Source organism: Oncorhynchus mykiss, chromosome 23 (assembly GCF_057628025.1).
Source record: "Oncorhynchus mykiss isolate SJ-2025 chromosome 23, ASM5762802v1, whole genome shotgun sequence".
NCBI classification, from domain to species: Eukaryota; Metazoa; Chordata; class Actinopteri; order Salmoniformes; family Salmonidae; genus Oncorhynchus; species Oncorhynchus mykiss.
In genome coordinates this window covers 27,957,053-27,977,593 of record NC_143044.1, presented here as the reverse complement: position 1 = coordinate 27,977,593, position 20,541 = coordinate 27,957,053, and the positions used below count along the sequence as shown (strand labels likewise).

Sequence of the window (20,541 nt, the reverse complement as noted above, 5' to 3'; positions counted from 1 at the left end):
TGTGATTGTATGAAAGTTAAATGTTTAAAATATCATTTTTTACATTTCGCGCTCTGCAATTTCACCCGGATGTTGTTGAAACGTTCCGCTAGCAGAACCCCTAGCCGTAACTGGTTTTAACAGTTGGGTACACTATGCCGTAAACAGTCAAACAATTTAAGGGATGCCTATAGCGTGTTTGACAGTTGTTCTCGCTTGAAGGATCCTAACTATGTTCATTTGGCATGTGTGTGAGTGTATCAAAGCGTCTCTTTCCCCAGTCATGAATATGTATAATCTAATATATTCCAGATGACAGGGAGAGTTAGAGTTCACCTTACTATGTTCCACTGGGATGCAAATTAAAGTGTTATATCTTCCTTGGATCTCTCCTACCTGTTGGAGGTAATTTCTTATTATGGTGCTACATCTTCATGCACATTACTGAATCTCTGTCTGTCTGTCTGTCTGTCTGTCTGTCTGTCTGTCTGTCTGTCTGTCTGTCTGTCTGTCTGTCTGTCTGTCTGTCTGTCTGTCTGTCTCTCTCTCTCTCTGTCTGTCTGTCAAAAAGAGATCCAGTGAATCTTCAAGTGCGTTGGTAGAAAGATGCCAGCACATGTCCTTGAGCTATCAAGGAAAAGCTGGAATCTGACAGACATGAATTAAGTCGGAATAAAGACTGAGTTTTGACCATAGAGATCCTATTAAATTACTAGAAGGGCTATGTCATGAACCCTCAAAGTTCCAGAATGGGGTGTAAAATGGCAGCCATATCGTGCAGGGAGAAATGCAAAACAATCTCATTGGAATGAATGGCAGTAGAGGCATAATCCTGATTTGACTAACGCAAGAACATCAAAGAAAGGCATGTGATATATCAGAAATGGTGTAATAGAACTATTGTCAACTTAAAATATTGCCATATATTTACAGTGTATATTGAATGGGGTAGATTTTCAGTACCATTAGGACACGATTATCTACGGCTGCGATTCCATTCAAGGTGTATGAAACAGTCTTGCATAAATTTGGCAAAAGGAGCTTTTGGTGACAAAAACCTGTGTGGTCCTGTATGGCTCAGTTGGTAGAGCATGGCACTTGTAACACCAGGATTGTGGCTTCAATTCCCAGGGCCAACCATATGAAAAAATGCATGTACGCATGACTGCAAGTAGCTTTGGATAAAAGTGTCTGCTAAATCCCATATATTATTATTAAACAATCTAATCTGCATCGCAATTAGCTCCACGAGGGGGATATACCGGTGTTTCATCAACACATTATTTAAGTGTTTCATCAACACCATTTGCGGCAATTAATTATGTTATTCATTAGGACAACATGATCTATGGTTCCTTCTTGAATTGCGGTGGCATTTTAGCATGGCATTTTGGAAAAATTACTTCATTTGTCTTTTTATTTCAAATGTATTTGGGTAGATACATAAATCAACTGGCAGCTTAATGACTTTAAATAATTTGTACTATTATGATAACATTGTGCCACCAGTAGTGGTAACACCAATGACTGAAATAACAATGACACATTTTAGGTAATTGAGGATATTCTTAAATGAAGGCCACAGATGCTCAAATCTAAGATCCTTAAACCATACATAACGTTTTGCAGAATAAAGGACTTTCAATACGTTTGATCATTTAATAAAAGTTCAATATGAACAAAAACATGTATGACATGTAACTACAGTATTTGTCATTTTAAAGTGTTTTTCATGGTTGCAAAAGCAAGTGATGCACATTCCACCGCAATTCAAAATGACCCCTACAGCTGTGATCACACTCTGGGCGTATTAAACAGCCTTGCATAAATTTGGCAAAGGGAGCTGTTGGTGACAAATCATCTAATCTGCATCGCAATTAGCTCCATGAGTTGGATATTCACTCTTAAGCACTTGTTAACCCAAACCTTGATGCACAATAGTTAGATTGTTCAAACTTTATGTTTCTCATTGTTTTTGAGAGGACAATTAGAATGGGAATTGTTGTCTCCTGTTTATTAGTTTACCAGAGGTTCAAGAATCTCTCAAAATTCATAATTATCTCAATTGTGCAGTCTGAACACTCAGTCAACGCTTTCAGCAAACACCATTTTAAAATGATCCTTAAACCCCTCCTCCACCTACTAATTAATTTGCTGTGAATTTACTTTTCACATTTTGATCATATAAAATGTTCTACATCTTTAAAAAAAATATGTATTTTACCTTTATTTTACCCGGTTAGTCTCATTGAGATAAAAAAAATATATTTTGCAAGAGACACCTGGACAGAAATGGAGCACACAAAGTTTCAAACATTTACAACATAAAACACAGAGCACCACAGTTTAAAAACATCAGTTTACACATTGAACAGGCACATTGGTTTTGGGAGGAGTGTTTCAACAAGGGATCAGAACATTGATAGCCCCTAAATTATTTTCCACCATACTTTGTAATGTATCGGCCTTAGCATTTCAATGTATAAAATATATTCCTGCCCTCTACACATTTTAAAAGTTTGGGTTAGATAGAGGCACAATAAAAAAGTAAATTTGACTTACGAAAAATTGACTAAAAACACAGCCACAGACGAAGACTGACATGCTGCCATTATGGATAGACAACTCTACTGTATGACTGCATGATAAAGATAGCCTTTGAGGCATAATCAATGTATTGAATTATTTCAGGAATTATGGTTGGCTTGGGGATCTTGGTCTAAGTAACACTGTTCTGAACAATTAGAGAGGCAGTATTATCTCATTTACCTCCCATACATTCCTATCATTCAGTACATGTATTTTATAACAAAATAAACAGTGAATCAATCATAATGTTCTTTGCTTTCTGTAGGATAGACATCCAGGGAGTTTGTCATCATCATTGATCATATTTCCTGTGTGATTTCAATGTGCCGCTTCTAACATAACGGCTGAATAATTTATTTAACAGCGCAGGACCACATCCTAAGAGCTGTCTTCCTGGCCTGATTAATATCTGGTACAACCATTATTATGAAGCAGAAGAGAAAGCAACAGAAACATCTATCACCTCCAATATTCAGCTCTGAAGAAAAAAGAATTTCCTCTCAACAATAGGCTATACACGTCAATAGGTGCAACACTATGTGCAACATGAGACATGGGTCAATGGACCATATCTACTCAGATACTATATTTTCAGGTATGAAAGTGTAGCGGAGGTGGTTCGATAAACTACACTTGTGTGATGAGTAACCTTACCGAAGACCGGAACACTTGTGCTAGCTCCCAGTGGGATAACAGTCAGATAACAGGGTTTTGAGTGAATGACCTGGCTCGATACGTGGTTGGCCAAATACGCAAGATTAAAATAAAAGCAGCCAACTGAAATGCCCTTAAACGTGTGCCATTTCTAAACAATTTATTCAATCCATGAAGATAATTTACTGGGTTGAATCAATGTAAAATACTTTTTTATGTTTAAAGTAAAGGCCAAATGTATTCTCCACAGGAAAATATAACCTTTTTTAACAGAACAGATAATAGGGAACATGGTGTAAGGCTGACTACATATCTGCAGGCTAAACAACGAATGGTCAAATTTCCAATTCCCAGTCGGGTCGGAGATTGTACACCTTGAATTTATTTGAGGGAGAAATCACAATGGACGGATGCTCTAGTCTAAATACAACCTTTTAGCATTGTTTACCTGCTTACAGGTACATTATGTGTGACTCAAGGTCTCTCTCTAGTGCCAAAGAGAAACTGGAAAGAAAGGGAGTCCATACCCAATCCTCACCATGATTTCATCTTCAATTATTTATGTCTCAAAATGTCACAAGATGTCTCAATTATGTCTCAACATATCAAGACATCTTAAGACAACAGGGATGGCTGTGTATGTCTGGGACAGTGGAGGCTGGTGGGGGGAGAATGGGTATCATTGTAATGACTGGAATGGAACGGAATCAAACATGTGGTTTCAATATGTTTGATGTGTTTGATACCGTTCCATTGATTTCATTCCAGCCATTACAATGAGCCCATCCTCCCATAGCCCCTCCCACCAGCCTCCTCTGGTTTAGGTGTGTTTTTGGGTGGGCTTTTAGAGAGGCAGGTATTTGTGGTCGGGCAAATGCGAATATCATGAGACATGCACTTTTAGATACTATAACTACTGATGATTCATATTCATCTCATTTTCATCTCTTGAGAAAATATAACCTATAGTTGCAAATGAAACTCATGAGCCACAGCAGGCAGAGCAGAGTACAGCAGAGCCACTTGAGTTCCCCTGGAGTGTTTGACTGGAGCCTGACATAGACCCCAGGGGAGAATTAGGTCTCCGGTTCAACAGGATTACACATCCCTGTACATGATCATAGGGAACATTCTGCTCTGACAACACTAAGCCTAGCTCTCGTTGTGATCTGGATCATACTGTGTAGTGCTCCTCTGAGATCTAGATTCTACTGTGTAGTATGAACAGTTACTATCTTTGAAGTCTTTGCTCTACATAAGGACTATGCAGTATGAGTATGGGATTGAGACAGAGAACAAAGATACAAAAAGATTAAGATGAGAAAAGCTTGTCATGGTCATTTCGACAATTATGTAGATCATTTAAATGTAAAGTTCCGACCAATAATTTTGCTTATAAATCGTTATGTGGACACCATAGATCGAAATGGCTTGAATTGAGTGTTAGTGCTGATTCTCGTGGACAGGAATATGTATTTTTCTGCCTGTGTGAAGCAATATGTGAAATCTGACACCACTTGAAGCTGGGATGGCCCTCCTACCGTTTCATTCGCTCTTCCGTCTGTCCATCAACTCCTGGCTGAACCTATATGTCACAGCCACTAACCACGCATATGCCTGGAATCCTTACATCGTAACGATTTATAGCCAGTAATCTAAAATAATAATAACTTTTAAACAAAAAACACTTTCTGTTTGTCCTAACGAGTTCAGGAAGCCAAGCTAGAGTTCTGTGAGACGTTCACAGCAACGGAGGCAGACGTTTTGTTGAAGAGAGACCTTTTGAAAATCTGCGCATTTTCTCTAACACTAAAATATACAAATAGGTATTTTACAGTTATAAGGAAGCTGAAATATTAAAGTTAGTTGTTTTATAAATGTAGAAAATATAGAAGTAATTTCAAGCTTTATTCATACAGCTTTGTTGAATAGGAAATACATCATATCGAATATTGAATATTTTCATCATATTTGTACTGTGTACTTGAGCTTGTGTCCTCAAAAGTGACTAGACCTCAGCAATTTATAAATATTTCTACCAGAAAGATGAGATTTTAACCTTTTTTGGAGTATTACTAGTTATTGTTTATGGCCCTCTAATAATAAACCATTACTTTTGGGGTTTACGTAGATTACATTTTCGATTACATTTAGTTACACTTAATGTAAGGAAAACAAGTTTGACTAAGATGGTGGGGTTCAATGCTGTTTACTCCATCCACACTCTGGATTCAATGCCACTTAGGGATTCAAACATGATTTTGAGAATTAGATCTCACAGTCTCACGTCAGAATTAGACGACCAGGCATTAACTCCGAATTCTTAAGGTTAGGCATTAACTCAGAATGGTTAAGGTAAAGGTTTGGGATATGCTTAAAACCAAAATATAAAAAACAACTTTCTATTGATGGATTTGAACATGCAATCTTTGGAACCAGAGGTAGAGACAAACCTGTCCACAACCTCCTTGCAAAACCTAAGCCTACTTGAAGGTAACAGCGCTCACTGTTGCCCATAGTGGCCAGGTTCCATGTCATCTCACAATGTCCTCAGACTTGGATGGACATCAAATACTGACTTGTATCACAGGTGACCTGCCTGGGTTTTGAACATGTTTGCTGAAAGTTACCAACCACATTTTATGCTCTGTTTTTTGGGGGAGTGACTGTAATGCTATTACTGATTCATTATGTGCAATCATGGACCTGAAAGTGAATTTGGTCAAAACATGATCATTATTCTGTATGGATTGTTAAAATATGCTGCATTACAAAATGACTGGAATGTATCGCTGGAGCATTAGTGATTAACCTTCACAGCACATATAGACTACATTTAAAGGCTCAGTACAGTCAACAATGTGATGTTCCTGTGTTTTTTATGTATTCACACTATGAGGTTGGAAAAATACTGTGAAATTGTGAAAATTATGATAATGCCCTTTTAGTATAAGAGCTGTTTGAAAAGACTGCCTGAAATTTCAGCCTGTTTTGGTGGGATGGAGTTTTGGCCTGCCTGGTGACATCAGCGGGCGGGAAATTAATTAATCAACCAATAAGAAAGAGAATTCCAAACTAGAGGTCTGCATGGGACTGATTTCTTCATCCCGCTCCCACCTGCCCACACCCACAGCTTTTCACACCCGGCAGCACCCGCTGGCTGTCTGACTCCCACACGCTAGAACTGGTCCCAGAACCCAACAGCAGTCCCGCAATCTTATTTCAGGCTTGACGCAGCTCACTTACCAGCCATGGTCTCAGCTATGTTGTTCAGATAGAGAAATATGGGTGATCAATATTTTATGTAGTAAATCATAGCCTAATCACATTTAGGAAGTACAAAAGATAACTTCCCCATGCTTCTCCGTCCATGCATAGGCTATAAATGACTATTTAATTGAGACCACACGTGCACCTGATCTCGCACGTATGGCTACAGAAATTGAAGCAGTAAGAATTATGACAGCGACACTTGTTACGTTTTACATATAGGCTGTGGCCTACCTTTTAGGAGGACGAATTGCAGGCAGAGACAAATAATTGGTTCATCAATACTTATTGAAAATGAAAAGGTGCAACGCTCACCATAGTAGTCTAACCTATGTGCACGTTGTGCCTTTTCAATGATGATTAAATGTTTTGATTGCACCTCGACTCACGTTGGTTCAGCACCCTCCACTTCTTTCCATTATCAACATTTATTTACAAACACTGTTGCAAACTACAGTCTAATCATATTTCAATTAATTTCGCATGTAAGTTCACTGCTACGTGATTCTCCACCCATGCAGGCAGCCTACTCTATTTCAATGACACCACACATACTAGGCTCACTTGAACTCGCACACCCAACTAATTAGGTGAGGAGAGGGAGGCTACTGAAGTTCAGTGTCTGAATAATGCATATAAAAATATGTGCTTTCAATACAATTGGTAGGCTAACGCATACAAAGCAAAAAGACGAATGTTTACAAATAATCTGAGGGACAACAGCATGAAAAATGCAGACCGCACTGCAATGATCTCTGTCGGGAGAGAGAACACCATCTATTATTCCAAACCTCTTTGCCAATAACAGATGGTTTCCAGTTTCCCCCTCCCCACTCAGACCACTACCAGACAATTCTAGAATAATTCTTGCTTGAGAAGTTGCTCTTCGCTAAGAAATGTAGTTTATTTTTCTTCATTGTTGCCCAGAAATGATTTGCTATTGAGATAAAAATGGCTGCATTGGACCTTTAACACAATACAGAATATTAGTACAAGGACATGAGTCTATGTTTAAAACCCATTATGCGTCTTTGTTTGTTCATGTAAAGATGATGTGTGCATTAAAGATTTTTATTGACAATTCCTTGGGTATCACTATGACTGGGGATAATATTACAGCACATTATTCAGCTAATGCCTCAGCTGATGCAAATGTTGTCCTGTAATTACTGGCTTCTGGTAAACTGCTCCTTCATTTTCCCTGCAATAATATAATAGTCTTCTAGAAACGCTGATTACTTACACTCAAATGACAGCATGCCAATGATCTTTGGCTAATATGCCTAATCCTGAGGAATGAACATCCAAAATTAGCAACAATATCCATCACCTTCAGAGCGCTCTCTGTTTTTTTCTGAATGTGCAGTTCTCTATTTCTCTCTGCCAGTATAACACACTATTATAATCAAACCTCAACAGCTGTGACGTCATGAGACATGAAAGATCAAATTGTTTATAATGACATATTTTACAATGATCCTGACTCATGGTGGTAGTTATTATAAGGCCTTCGTTATAGTTAGACCTATGTACCATACTACAGTGAGTGTACAAAACATTAAGAACACCTGCTCTTTCCATGACATAGACTGATCAGGTGAATCCAGGTGAAAGCTATGATCCCTTATTGATGTCACTTGCTAAATCCACTTCAATCAGTGTAGATGAAGGGTAGGAGACAGGTTAACCTTCTTTAAAAGTCTAAGCTGTTGGGGGGAGGGGGTTTTATTAAGCTAACATGGAATTGTTTTAAGAAGGTCACAATTTAGCTATTTGATTTTGAATTTTAGGACTCCTTTAGGTATATTGAAAAAATATAATTTGATAAAATATTGAATTTGGCTTAAATTACTTACTACTATAGCCCATAGAAACACATTGAAAAACATATTCATAATTGTCAGGAAAGACAGTCAAAAAATAAATCAAAAGGATTAAGGTTTTTAAGTGTCTGTCCTATATCTATATATATATTTTTTTTACACATTTAACCCCTTATTTTTGTTTGCACAAAACTACCTCCATATATCCATTAATTTGTATGGGTTACGTTCAAACGAGTCCCGTGACACGTATGGGGGTTGTAGCACCATCATTTTCTCACCTTTCCATAAAGTCGTCACATTAGTAGGCCAAGCCGTTCGGACGCTACACAGGTTTTCATGAGAAGACCCATTTTCGAGCTGTCTCATGGTCTAACAAACACCGCTGTAGCTCGGCCATCTTCCACCACAGATGCGGAAGGCCAACATAGGGGGATGTTATGGAGTGAGACACAGCCAATAAAAAGAAGACTGTACGTACATACCCCAATCAGAAGTCATGGATTAATGGCAACATCCGCAATGATCTAAAGGGTAGAGCTGATGCTTTAAAGGAGTAGGACTCTACCCAGACTTTTATAAGAAAGCCCGCAATGCCCTCAAACGAGCCATTAAACAGGCAAAGATTCAATACAGGACTAAGATTGAATCCTACTACTCCGGCTCTGAGGCTCGTCAGATGTGGTAGAATGAGAGCACCAGCTGTTCCGGACAACTGTTTGATGAAGCTCTCTGTAGACGATGTGAATAAGACCTTTAAACAGGTCACCATTCACAAGGCCAGACGGATTATCAGGACGTGTACTCATAGCATGCAATGAATGACCAACTGGCAAGTGGCTTCACTGACATTTTCAACCTGTCCCTGACCGAGTCTGTAATACCTACATGTTTCAAGCAGACCACCATAGTGCCTGTGCCCAGAACGCCAAGGTAACCTGCCTAAATGACTAACGACTCGTAGCACTCATGTCTGTAGTAATGAAGTGCTTTGAAAGGCTGGTCATGGCTCACATCAACACCATCATCCCAGAAACCCTAGACCCATTCCAATTCGCATCCCACCCCAACAGATTCACAGATGACGCAATCTCTGTTGCACTCCACACTGCCCTTTCCCACCTGGACAAAAGGAACACCTATGTGAGAATGCTCTTCATTGACTACAGCTCAGCGCTCAACACCATAGTGCCCTCAAAGCTCATCACTAAGCTAAGGACCCTGGGACTAAACACCTCCCTCTGCAACTGGATCCTGGACTTCCTGATGGGCCGCCCCCAGGTGGTAAGGGTAAGCAACAACACATATGCCATGCTGATCCTCAACACGGGGGCCCCTCAGGGGTGCGTGCTTAGTCCCCTCCTGTACTCCCTGTTCACCCATGACTGCGTGGCCAAGCACGACATCAACACCATCATTAAGTTTGCAGACGACACAACGGTATTAGACCTATTCACTGACAACGATGAGACAGCCAATAGGGAGGAGGTCAGAGACCTGGCAGTGTGGTGCTAGGACACAAACCTCTCCCTTGATGTGATCAAGACAAAGGAGATGATTGTGGACTACAGGAAAAGGAGGACCGAGCACACCCTCATTCTCATCGACAGGGCTGTACTGGAGCTTCAAGTTCCTTGGTGTCCACATCACCAACAAACTATCATGGTCCAAACAAACCAAAACAGTTGTGAAGAGGGCACAACTATGCCTATTCCCCCTCGGGACACTGAAAATATTTGGCATGGGTCCTCAGATCCTCAAAAAGTTCTACAGCTGCACGATCGAGAGCATCCTGACTGGTTGCATCATCGCCTGGTATGGCAACTGCTCGGTATCCAACCGCAAGGCGCTACAGAGGGTAGTGCGGACGGCCCAGTACATGACGGGGGCCAAGCTTCCTGTCATCCAGGACCTCTATACCAGGCGGTATCAGAGGAAGCCCCAAAAACTTGTCAAAGACTCCAGCCACCCCTGTCATAGACTGTTCTCTCCTCTACCACTCGGCAAGCGGTACCGGAGTGCCACGTCTAGGTCCAAAAGGCTCCTTAACAGCGTCTACCCCCAAGCCATAAGACTGCTGAACAGTTAATCAAATGGCTACCCGGACTATTTGCATTGACTCCCCTCCCCCTTTTTTAAAGCTGCTGCTACTTGCTGTTTATTATTTATGCATAGTCAGTTTACCCACACCTACATGTAGTTTAGTAAATATTTTCTTAACTCTGCATTGTTGGTTAAGGGCTTGTAAGTAAGCATTTCAAGGTAAGTTTTACACCTGTTTTATTCGGCGCATGTGACAAAAGCCTTGAGACAATTGAGAAATGAATTGCGTATGTGTACCATTCAGAGGGTGAATGGGCAAGAGTAACACAAAATACTTTCTTGAGCAGCGGTCACCAACCTGTCGATCGTGATTAACTGGTCGATCTCCAGTGCATTCCTAGTCAATCGCCAAACATTTCTGTAAATATCCCAACGATTAAGCCTTGTGTTCCTATTGTGTTTTTTATTAATCTCAGGTTGCGCGCCGGGAAGGCGAACTGTTGCCATTTTGAACATTTAATGTGTTTGAAGATACAAACTCTGCCTTCCCGGCGGGCCCTGAAAGCAAATCAAGTGCATTATAGGCCTACCGCTGGCCAATCAGCTGGCTCAGATTACTGTGTCTGGAGTAACGTAGCAGGCATAAAAGAAAGCTGCAGCAAAGTTTATACTGTGAGATTTCAAAACTTGAAAAACGATGACTAGAGAGAGACTGTCAATGAATATGTCAAAGAGCTGCTGTTTTTATGAGTGAGTTCATGTTTAAGTTCTTACTCAGCACTGTCAACACTTTGTATTCAACACTTAAACAAGCCATAAAATTTGTGTTCTTCCTATTTCCACTCAGCACTACAACTAGCACTGCAGCAGTAATGAATGAGTAGGAAAGTGTATCTATAGGCTTGCGTTGTTGTTATTATTAGCAGCTTGGGTATTTTTTAATATCAAGGAATATTTCACTTTCTCTGTTCGTAGGAGTAACAACATTAATTTGTGCATGAGGCAGAAATAATGCGGTTCGATTCGTGTTTTTCGCCATCATAAATCACACCGCATAGCCCTTGGCATTTATGGATCTGTGCCATTTACTTTGATCTGGATTGTGTTTACAGCATGAGCGGTCGTGAGTAGATCCGCTTGTTTTGAGATCAAAGCGAGAGCTGCATGTAGCCACATGTGCACATTTTGTTCATATCTTTGCTAGTTAGTTATAGAGCAAAAAGCTCAGGTAAAATAGCTTTTTGTCTTAAAGGGGCAGATTGAACAAGCTAAGTAGCCAATAGGCAGAGGGTAGCATAATTTGTATGATTCTTTGTAATAATGGTACGACAATAATAGAGCTTTTTATATAAGTGGTTTCTTGCATCAAACAACACAACAGCATTTTCAGTCACCTCCTCGTCTGAAGGACAAGTGGATAAACATCTTAATGTCAAGCCCTGTATGTTTTTTTCTAGTCTCATGGAATGTAGATTTACATTGAACACCACACATTGGCTGCTACTGTAGGCTGAATGATATAACATCTATTTATTTATGTGTTAAAATGTTATGGGATGCATTTTCTCAGTTGTTTTTGATGGTAGGCCACTCTGGTAGGCCTACATTATGATCAAATAGCCACAGTAGCCTACATGGTCACTTTTAAAACTGTAACTTGTGGGTACACAGGATTTTGCACAGTTGCACAGGATTTTCACAATGTTCAAGTCTGCGCTCAGCAGACCTGAAATTTTCTCAGTGGTGGAAAAAATTTGAAGGAACATTGGTAGTAGGTGCCAGGCGCACCGGTTTGTGTCAAGAACTGCAACGCTTCTGGGTTTTTCACACTCAACAGTTTCTCTTGTGTATCAAGAATGGTCCACCACCCAAAGGACATCCAGCCAACTTGATACAACTGTAGGAAACATTGAAGTCAACATGGGCCAGCATCCGTGGAACGCTTTCCACACTTTGTAGAGTCCATGCCCCGGAAACTGAGGCTGTTCTGAGGGCAAAAGGTAGGAAATGCAAGTCAATATTAGAAAGGTGTTCCTAATGTTTGGTGCACTCAGTGTATAATTCCATGATACCTTTTACCACCTCTTTGACACATTGACCACCAAAATAGAGGGAACGGTATCTCCTAGCATGATGAATATAACTTCCAACATATATAATAGTGCAGTACTACGCACAGTACACAATAATGTGCAATAATGAAAACTAACTCTGCAATTATCAATTCATATAAATGCACATGCCGTGAGCCATAGCAAGCTCCAATTTTGACCACCACAGTGTTATTCATATCATTACTTTCCTATCCTATAAGCTATAAGGCCCCGAGCGGGTGTGGTATGTGGCCTATAGTGTACCTGAATACTTATTGTCTGAAACCCATGTTATATGAGACTGTATATCATGGGTATGACAAAACATGTATTTTTCCTGTTCTAATTACGTTTGTAACCAGTTTATAATAGCAATAAAAATCAGAATAGCCTATCGGGATTTTAAGATTAAACCAGCTATTACTAATGTCTGAAGGGGAGAAAATTGTCTGTATGTGTGTAAATTGCTCCTTCCCATTAACTGGTAGAAATATATGGCCAATATAGCACGGCTAAGGGATTTATCCAGGCACTCCATGTTGCTCATCTCAAGGTGAGTGCATTACAGATAGAAGCACACCACACAAGATCTATAACTATACTGAAGAACACTGGTGAGCATTGATACAGAATCAGTCCAGGTGAATGGCAGTCTCACATCGCAGGTAACCAATAACTTTTTGTCTCTGGGACTTCCCATCTCATCTGTAGGACACTACTATTTACCACTTCCTGACAAGCACAACAAAACAAATATGCACAGCCCCTTTAAGGTGCTCTGTGCAACTCCACCAGCAAATAGCCCTACATGTCTACATCCCTGTGAGTAAACCTTTAAAATCTTATGATGTGATACACTCTTATCACATGCAGTGGCTCCTTAAGACAAATGTCCACTGCCAATTAAATTAATTTCACTGGTGTCTCCATGCAAATGACTGATTAGAACCTTTGTGAAATTCCTTACATAATCGCAATGTGGGAAGAGAGACCCTGATCAACCCAGTAGATTATCACCTGCTAATTATTTCTACCAGTTAATGGGAAGGAGCAATTTACACACATACAGACTATTTTCTCCCCTTCAGACATTAGTAATAGCTGGTCTAATCTTAAAATCCCGATAGGCTATTCTGATTTTTATATGCAATGATTTACATTTACATTAACATAATACATAGATTATGTAAGCAAAACCTATACAGTGCTTTCAGAATGTATTCAGACCCCTTGACTTTTTCCACATTTTATTACATTACAGATTTGTTCTCAAATTGTTTAAATAATATCACATTTACATAGGTATTCAGACCATTTACTAAGTACTATGTTGAAACTCCTTACAGCCTTAAGTCTTCATTAGGTATGACACTACAAGCTTGGAACACCTGTATTTGGGTAGTTTCTCCGATTCTTCTCTGCAGATCCTCTCAAGCTCTGTCAGGTTGGATGGGGAGCGTCGCTGCAGAGATATTTTCAGGTCTCTCTAGAGATATTAGATTGGGTTCAAGTCCGGGCTCTGGCTGGGCCACTCAAGGACATTCAGAGACTTGTCCTGAAGCCACTCCTGTGTTGTCTTGGCTGTGTGCTTAGGGTCGTTGTCCTGGTGTGGACCCCGCCCTGTGCAACTGGGTCCTGGACTTCCTGACGGGCCGACCCCAGGTGGTGAAGGTAGGTAACAACATCTCCACTCCGCTGATCCTCAAAACTGGGGCCCCACAAGGGTGCGTTTTCAGCCCTCTCCTGTACTCCCTGTTCACCCACCACTGCGTGGCCAACTCAATCATCAAGTTTGCAGACGACTTGATTACCGACAACGACTAGACAGCCTACAGGGAGGAGGTGAGGGCCCTCAGAGTGTGGTGTCGGGAAAACAACCTCTCACTCAATGTCAGCAAAACAAAAGAGATGATTGTGAACTTCAAGAAACAGCAACGGGAGCACCCCCCTATCCAGATCGATGGGACGGCAGTGGAAAAGGTGGAAAGTTTTAAGTTCCTCGGTGTACATATCACCGACAAACTGAAATGGTCCACGCACACAGACAGTGTGGTGAAGAAGGCGCAACAGCGCCTCTTCAACCTCAGGAGGCTGATTTTTTGGGCTGATACAGTAGTGGTAGCAGTGGAGGCAATAGCACGTTTGTACCAAGGGTAATGGAGGCACACTTTTTTTAAAGACTGTATTGACACATGGCTTAGAGGTCTAGTTGTCAGCTTCTGAATTACAACTCTTTTTGTCTTATTAAATTGCTGAACAAGCTGACTCTTACGGTAAGACCACATTAATTTCATGTGATCACATGTGAAGCCACATGTGATAACATGATCCCATGTTAAATTAATTTGAAATAAATGTGACAACACTGGGATTAAAAATTTCAACATGTGAGAACATGAAATTACACGTGACAAAATTTGGGCACATGTGAAGCCCAGATGTCAAATGTCATTTAATTGACATACATTCAATTTAAATGATCATGGTCCCCCTGCAGGTGTTGTCTAGTTCAATGTTTGTTCTATGGACATCCCCAAATATGTTTTTAGGATATTCTCAGAATGTTGTGTCATGGTCCCCTGGAGGTTTTCATCAAGTTGCTGTGAATATACATTAAAAGGTGTTAATGTTTAAAGGACAGTATGATGATTATTTGGGACTAAACCTCACTTGGGATTTGAACTCCCTCTTGGTTGCTAGCTTCCTGAAGATCCTGCTGAAGCACCAGGTCTATGGACATAATGGAGATTGGCTATATATAGGCTATGTATTGGCAATAATACATTTCTGCACTTTGCCTAAAGTTGCAATAAAAATAAAGTAAACGTATACAACCACTTGAAGCTGTTTATTTCTTTAAAATAACAGTATGCTGCTGTATTCTTCTGTCAATTACTATAACAACTTGTACTTTAAACACAATTGGGACTCATCCTTAAATTGAATTTGAGTTAATAACCTCTTGGTCACTATTAAACTGAAATGTCCTGCTTCAGTGAAACGACACCACCAGATCTTTGAGTGTGAAAGAGATATGGCCACAGACTTATTGGTGAGACTGCATTTATGCACTTTGCTAAAAGCTGCCCAGAATCAAGTAAATAATTGTACAATTATCCCCAGCAACATAACATCATTATAAAACTATCAGGACTCAAGGGCATTCTTTGGGGATTTGAACGTGCAATGTCTTGAGTAGGAGTGCATCGATGTTTCTACAGTGCCACCAGGTTCCTCCTTACTGCTTGGAACATATATTAACACACTCTCAAAAAAATAAGGGTATGGTTAGGGTACATTGTTGTATAGTGGGTTACAAAAAGGTCAAAGGTACACTTCACAGGCACACATATACACTCAAATTGTACCGTTTGGTACCTTGGGAGATGGGAGATTTGGGAGATTTTTCTACCCAATATTTTAAATATACTGTAAGGTACGAACATCACTGCACTTTCCATTAAAGGTGGGGGCAATGTACTGGTTTGGTCTCATTAGCATGTTTGGGGGCGTGGTCAAATATACATGTCAACCATCAGTGGAAGTGTTGTATCAGTTTAAGTGTTTGATGGTTATGCCAATGCAAGTTGAGTACCTCCTTGGTCAGAGAATTTGTCAGTAATGAACTGCACTGTAATGAGACTATTGTGCTGTTTCCAGTAACGGCAGCTTGTTACTGTGAATTTGATATTTCTTAACTGGAAACATCTTGTCAGTAAGTTACTGTAAAAGTCACAATAACGTAGTGACATTTCTCCTGACAACATGCACATCACTTGCTGATTGGCAGCAACAGTGGCAGCCTATCTTTTGGTCTCCCATAAAAGGGAATGTCATTCCAGTTAATGTGTTCTAGGGTATTCATAAACATACATTTTGTACACTGTCAGTTCTGTCACCTTGTTAAAGGCTGACATAAGTCCATGTGATACCAAAGAACCATACGATATTAAATGTATTGCTAATCACCATGTAACTGTGATGCTCCCTTACCTACCAAACCGTCAAGCCAGTGAGTGATGGATTAGCTACAATAAGATACTGTGAATTTTACAATAACCGACTTATAACTATGAACGTCCTATGAACCAGCAGCCATTTAACTTGTTGAAAATGCACAGTACCCATTTTGAGCATCACATGTTCTTACAAAGATTGCAAAACCAACAAGCACAAGAAGTGCTTTAACTTCATCAACATAACGATAAAACCACTTAAACTGGTTCAACACGGCCTCCCGGGTGGCGCAGTGGTTAAGGGCGCTGCGCTGGTTAAGGGCGCTGGTTAAGGGGCGGCGCACAATTGGCCTAGCGTCGTCCGGGTTAGGGAGGGATTGGTCGGTAGGGATCTCCTTGTCTCATCGCGCACCAGCGACTCCTGTGGCCGGCCGGGCGCAGTGCGCGCTAGCCAAGGTTGCCAGGTGCGTGGTGTAGCCTCCGACACATTCCGGGTTATATGAGCGCTGTGTTAAGAAGCAGTACGGCTGGTTGGGTTGTGTATCGGAGGACGCATGACATTCAGCCTTCGTCTCTCCCGAGCCCGTACGGGAGTTGTAGCAATGAGACAAGATAGTAGCTACTACAACAATTGGATGCCATGAAATTGGGGAGAAAAAGGGGTAAAAATTAAAAATAAAAAAAAACTGGTTCTCCACATCCACTGATCCACTGTTGGAACAAATATAATATATTTTAGACCTTACCCCCAAATATGCTAATGAGCCACTGCCAGCACATTGCCCCCACCTACATTTCAAAGCGCAGTAATGAGTGTACCTAATGCTATGTTCGTAACCAAGTACTAGTGGGAACTTCTCCCACATGCTGATCACCTACTTAGGAAATGACCTTGATGACCTTGATAACAGCAATTTTCGGCAGTTAAATGTAACAATAAAACATTATATATAAAAAGCTATCTATTAATATGTTTTTTGAACTCTACATTTTCTTTACAAGCATGATAGCTGTACTTTAAGTCAATGGTTGACACAGCTTGTTGGCCATTAGCCAATTGGCGTTTCTCAATGTGTTCAAAGCACATGAATGCATTGAACTGGTATTCACAAATTCACAATTGGTGAATTCCCACCTCCCACATGGTTACGAACGCAGCATTATATTGACTATATCGGGTAGAAAATTTCAAAATTATGCTAGATTGCCCCCACATGTACCCTAAAATGTATTGACCAGTACCGTGTGAGTTCCTATGTGTACCTCTGAAGGTACCATATGTATCTTCCCCCCCCCCAATTGGTAGTTACAGTCTTGTCTCATCGCTGCAACTCCCGTACGGACTCGGGAGAGGCGAAGGTCGAGAGCCATGCGTCCTCCGAAACACAACCCAACCAAGCCGCACTGCTTCTTGACACAATGCGCATCCAACCCGTAAGCCAGCCGCACCAATGTGTCGGAGGAGACACCGTACACCTGGCGACCATGTCAGCGTGCACTGCGCCCGGACCGCCACAGGAGTCACTAGTGCGTGATGAGACAAGGATATCCCTGCCAGCCAAACCCTCCCTAACCCGGATTACGCTGGGCCAATTGTGCACCGCCATGTGGGCCTCCCGGTCGTGGCCAGCTGCGACAGAGCCTGGGCTCGAAACCAGAATCTCTGGTGGCACAGCCACTGCGCCACCCAGGAGGTCCCTCTTATGTGTATCTTTGGCCTTTTTGTACATCAGGGAACAACACTGTACCGCAACTGTACACATATTAAAGAGTGTGTGGATATATGTTCTTGTTAACAAATAACCATCTTGTGGCATTGCTGAGACATTAATGCGCTCCGGACCAAAAGGTTTCGATTTCAAATCCCGAGAGCATTTATGCACATTACGGGCTAGATTCTATCAGCACTGCGCTAACGGACACCTACATAGCGGTTGTTTTGGTGGCGCCAGTTAGAGCTGTCAAATCCACAAGTGACTCCCTGGCATGAAACCTAAAGCGGACATTGCAATTGGCTGCACTGAGCTGTACTAATAGAAATTCCATGCAGCCTTGTTTAGAAGTTGGAACACTGTGATATGCAATCTACATCTCGATTAGGCTGATAGAAATCCTAATTTTCTTTAATGATTTAAAATTTAAGTGTCATTATTTCTATATAGCCTACACTTTCTCGTTCTAGAATTCTAACCCGAGGAGGACAGGTGTAGCTTTGTGACAATGACCACACGAGCAGCTGCTCACCAGTTTAACAGGTCTAACGCAGTTACACCTCTGACACCGCCAAAACAACAGCTATGCAGGTGTCAGCAATCGCGTGCTTGATCTGATTAAATCTAGCCCTAATGTCAAGTGTCCCTGAGCACTGTTACTTTTTAGTTGGGGTTGTCAGATAATCGCGTGATGATTAACTTAATTCCAGGCAATTTTTAGCTTGAAATCATGATGTGATAACATGAAACAACACTGTTAGCCATTGCTGTTATTTTTGGCATTGTGACGTTTCACATGTAAAATCATGTGAAAATTAGTTTGCAAATGTGAAATGTCACATGTGAAGGATTCAAAACCATGTTTTCACATGTGAAATGTTTTGGAACACTGTCACATTTAATATTTCACTGAGGTCAAAACCACTCTGTAAAATACAGTCCTGAAGATCTACTGATGCCAAAGTCACCCATCAGCACAACTGAAGCATAAAATCTCTGCTTCTATGGATTGGTCCATTGGGGGCAATAGTTAGGCTACTTCTCAGGGATGGGAATGTATAGGATGGCAAAGCCCCGCTATAAAGGAATCACCAAGGTCAAATTTTCTGTAGGAACACACCCCTCACCCCTTTTTAAAAGTGTAAGAACACTTAACCCGACTTGCCATTCAAACAGTCAAGTCTCTATTTAAATATTGTTTGTGTGTGCATGCGTATGTGTGTGTGTGTGTGTGTGTGTGTGTGTGTGTGTGTGTGTGTGTGTGTGTGTGTGTGTGTGTGTGCATGCGTATGTGTGTGTGTGTGTGTGTGTGTGTGTGTGTGTGTGTGTGTGTGTGTGTGTGTGTGTGTGTGTGTGTGTGTGTGTGTCTTATCTTCATCTGAGCGTCTGTGACGATAGTCTGACATGAAGTGACAAGCTGTCATATATTCGGGGAAAAATAGTACTATTTAGTAAGACGGAATTGAGGTCGACATTGAATTTAACTTGGGGAAAGTTTCTCTGACGATCTGTCTCCCTTACAAATCCAGTAAAATGTCCTGTATTCTCTCTCGGATGGCACTGCCAACACCGATGAATAAATAAGTTATTATAGCTTGGCTACCTAATTAATTTTAACACACCTTAGGTTACATTAGTCTGGTTCATTATTACAGATAAATCCACTATTTACAGTATTGTGCTCAACAAATACGCAGTAGCTAATCAGTACAGGTATCCACCCCTTCATCTCCAAAAATACAGTGTGGCTGATGCTTGTGAACACAATGGACTAGTAGGCAAAACCCTTGAAATCATCTACAACACATTGATTGATAATTGACATTCAGAACCAGCCAACATAATGACCCGTTACCTTCGGCAAGCAGACGCATCGCATGAACAAACGAGGAGTCCAGCGTATCTTTTTCGGCCATCAGCTCCGGTAAGTATTTCTCCTGATCCATGGCAAGTGCCTCTCCTGATCACCGCTTGTGCAGGTGAGTCGACAAAAGTGATGAGCTTCGGAATGCGCGTCTCTCTTCCACTTGGTAATTGTCTTTATAGGTACCGCAAGAAAAGCCGTAAGGAAACTCTCCAATTTCTTGACTGAGAATTGAAAGGAATTCAGAGCTATAAACACATCTCCCCAAATCCCGCTCAATCGCTACTCCCTCCTGAAGAACCACCCACCTTAGCTACAGAGGGACTGCGTGGTGATTCCCGCCCCTCTGAAACATGATTGGCCATATCACAGGACAGACTATTCGCAAACAACAAATCTCTACACTGTTATGATAATACGATGTTGTAGTAGGCAACACCGAAAATGTTCCTCCCTCCCCCACTGTCCATGGTGCTGAAAATGTCTCATTTGGAAGCAAGCAGTTGGGTGAAGATAGGCAACACAATGCACCTCTTTTATATGAATGAAATGCCATTT

The 20,541-nt window shown here is 41.0% G+C and overlaps 1 protein-coding gene across 3 annotated transcripts in view; it reads right to left on the bottom strand.

The window, feature by feature from the left end:
• The window catches only part of LOC110502682 (KH domain-containing, RNA-binding, signal transduction-associated protein 2-like), a 135,787-nt gene extending 115,498 nt beyond the window's left edge, over window positions 1-20,289 (bottom strand). For 2 of the 3 annotated variants that reach the window (XR_016491039.1, XM_021580907.3), the window contains exon 1: window positions 19,975-20,289. Coding sequence is in view for 1 of the 3 variants with exons in the window: in XM_021580907.3 (XP_021436582.2) it covers window positions 19,975-20,065 (91 nt within the window). In the remaining 2 variants the exon portion in view is untranslated. The remainder of the gene's footprint in view (window positions 1-19,974) is intronic. The other variant, XR_002470359.3, reaches the window with a different exon arrangement.
• Window positions 20,290-20,541: the final 252 nt, after the last annotated feature.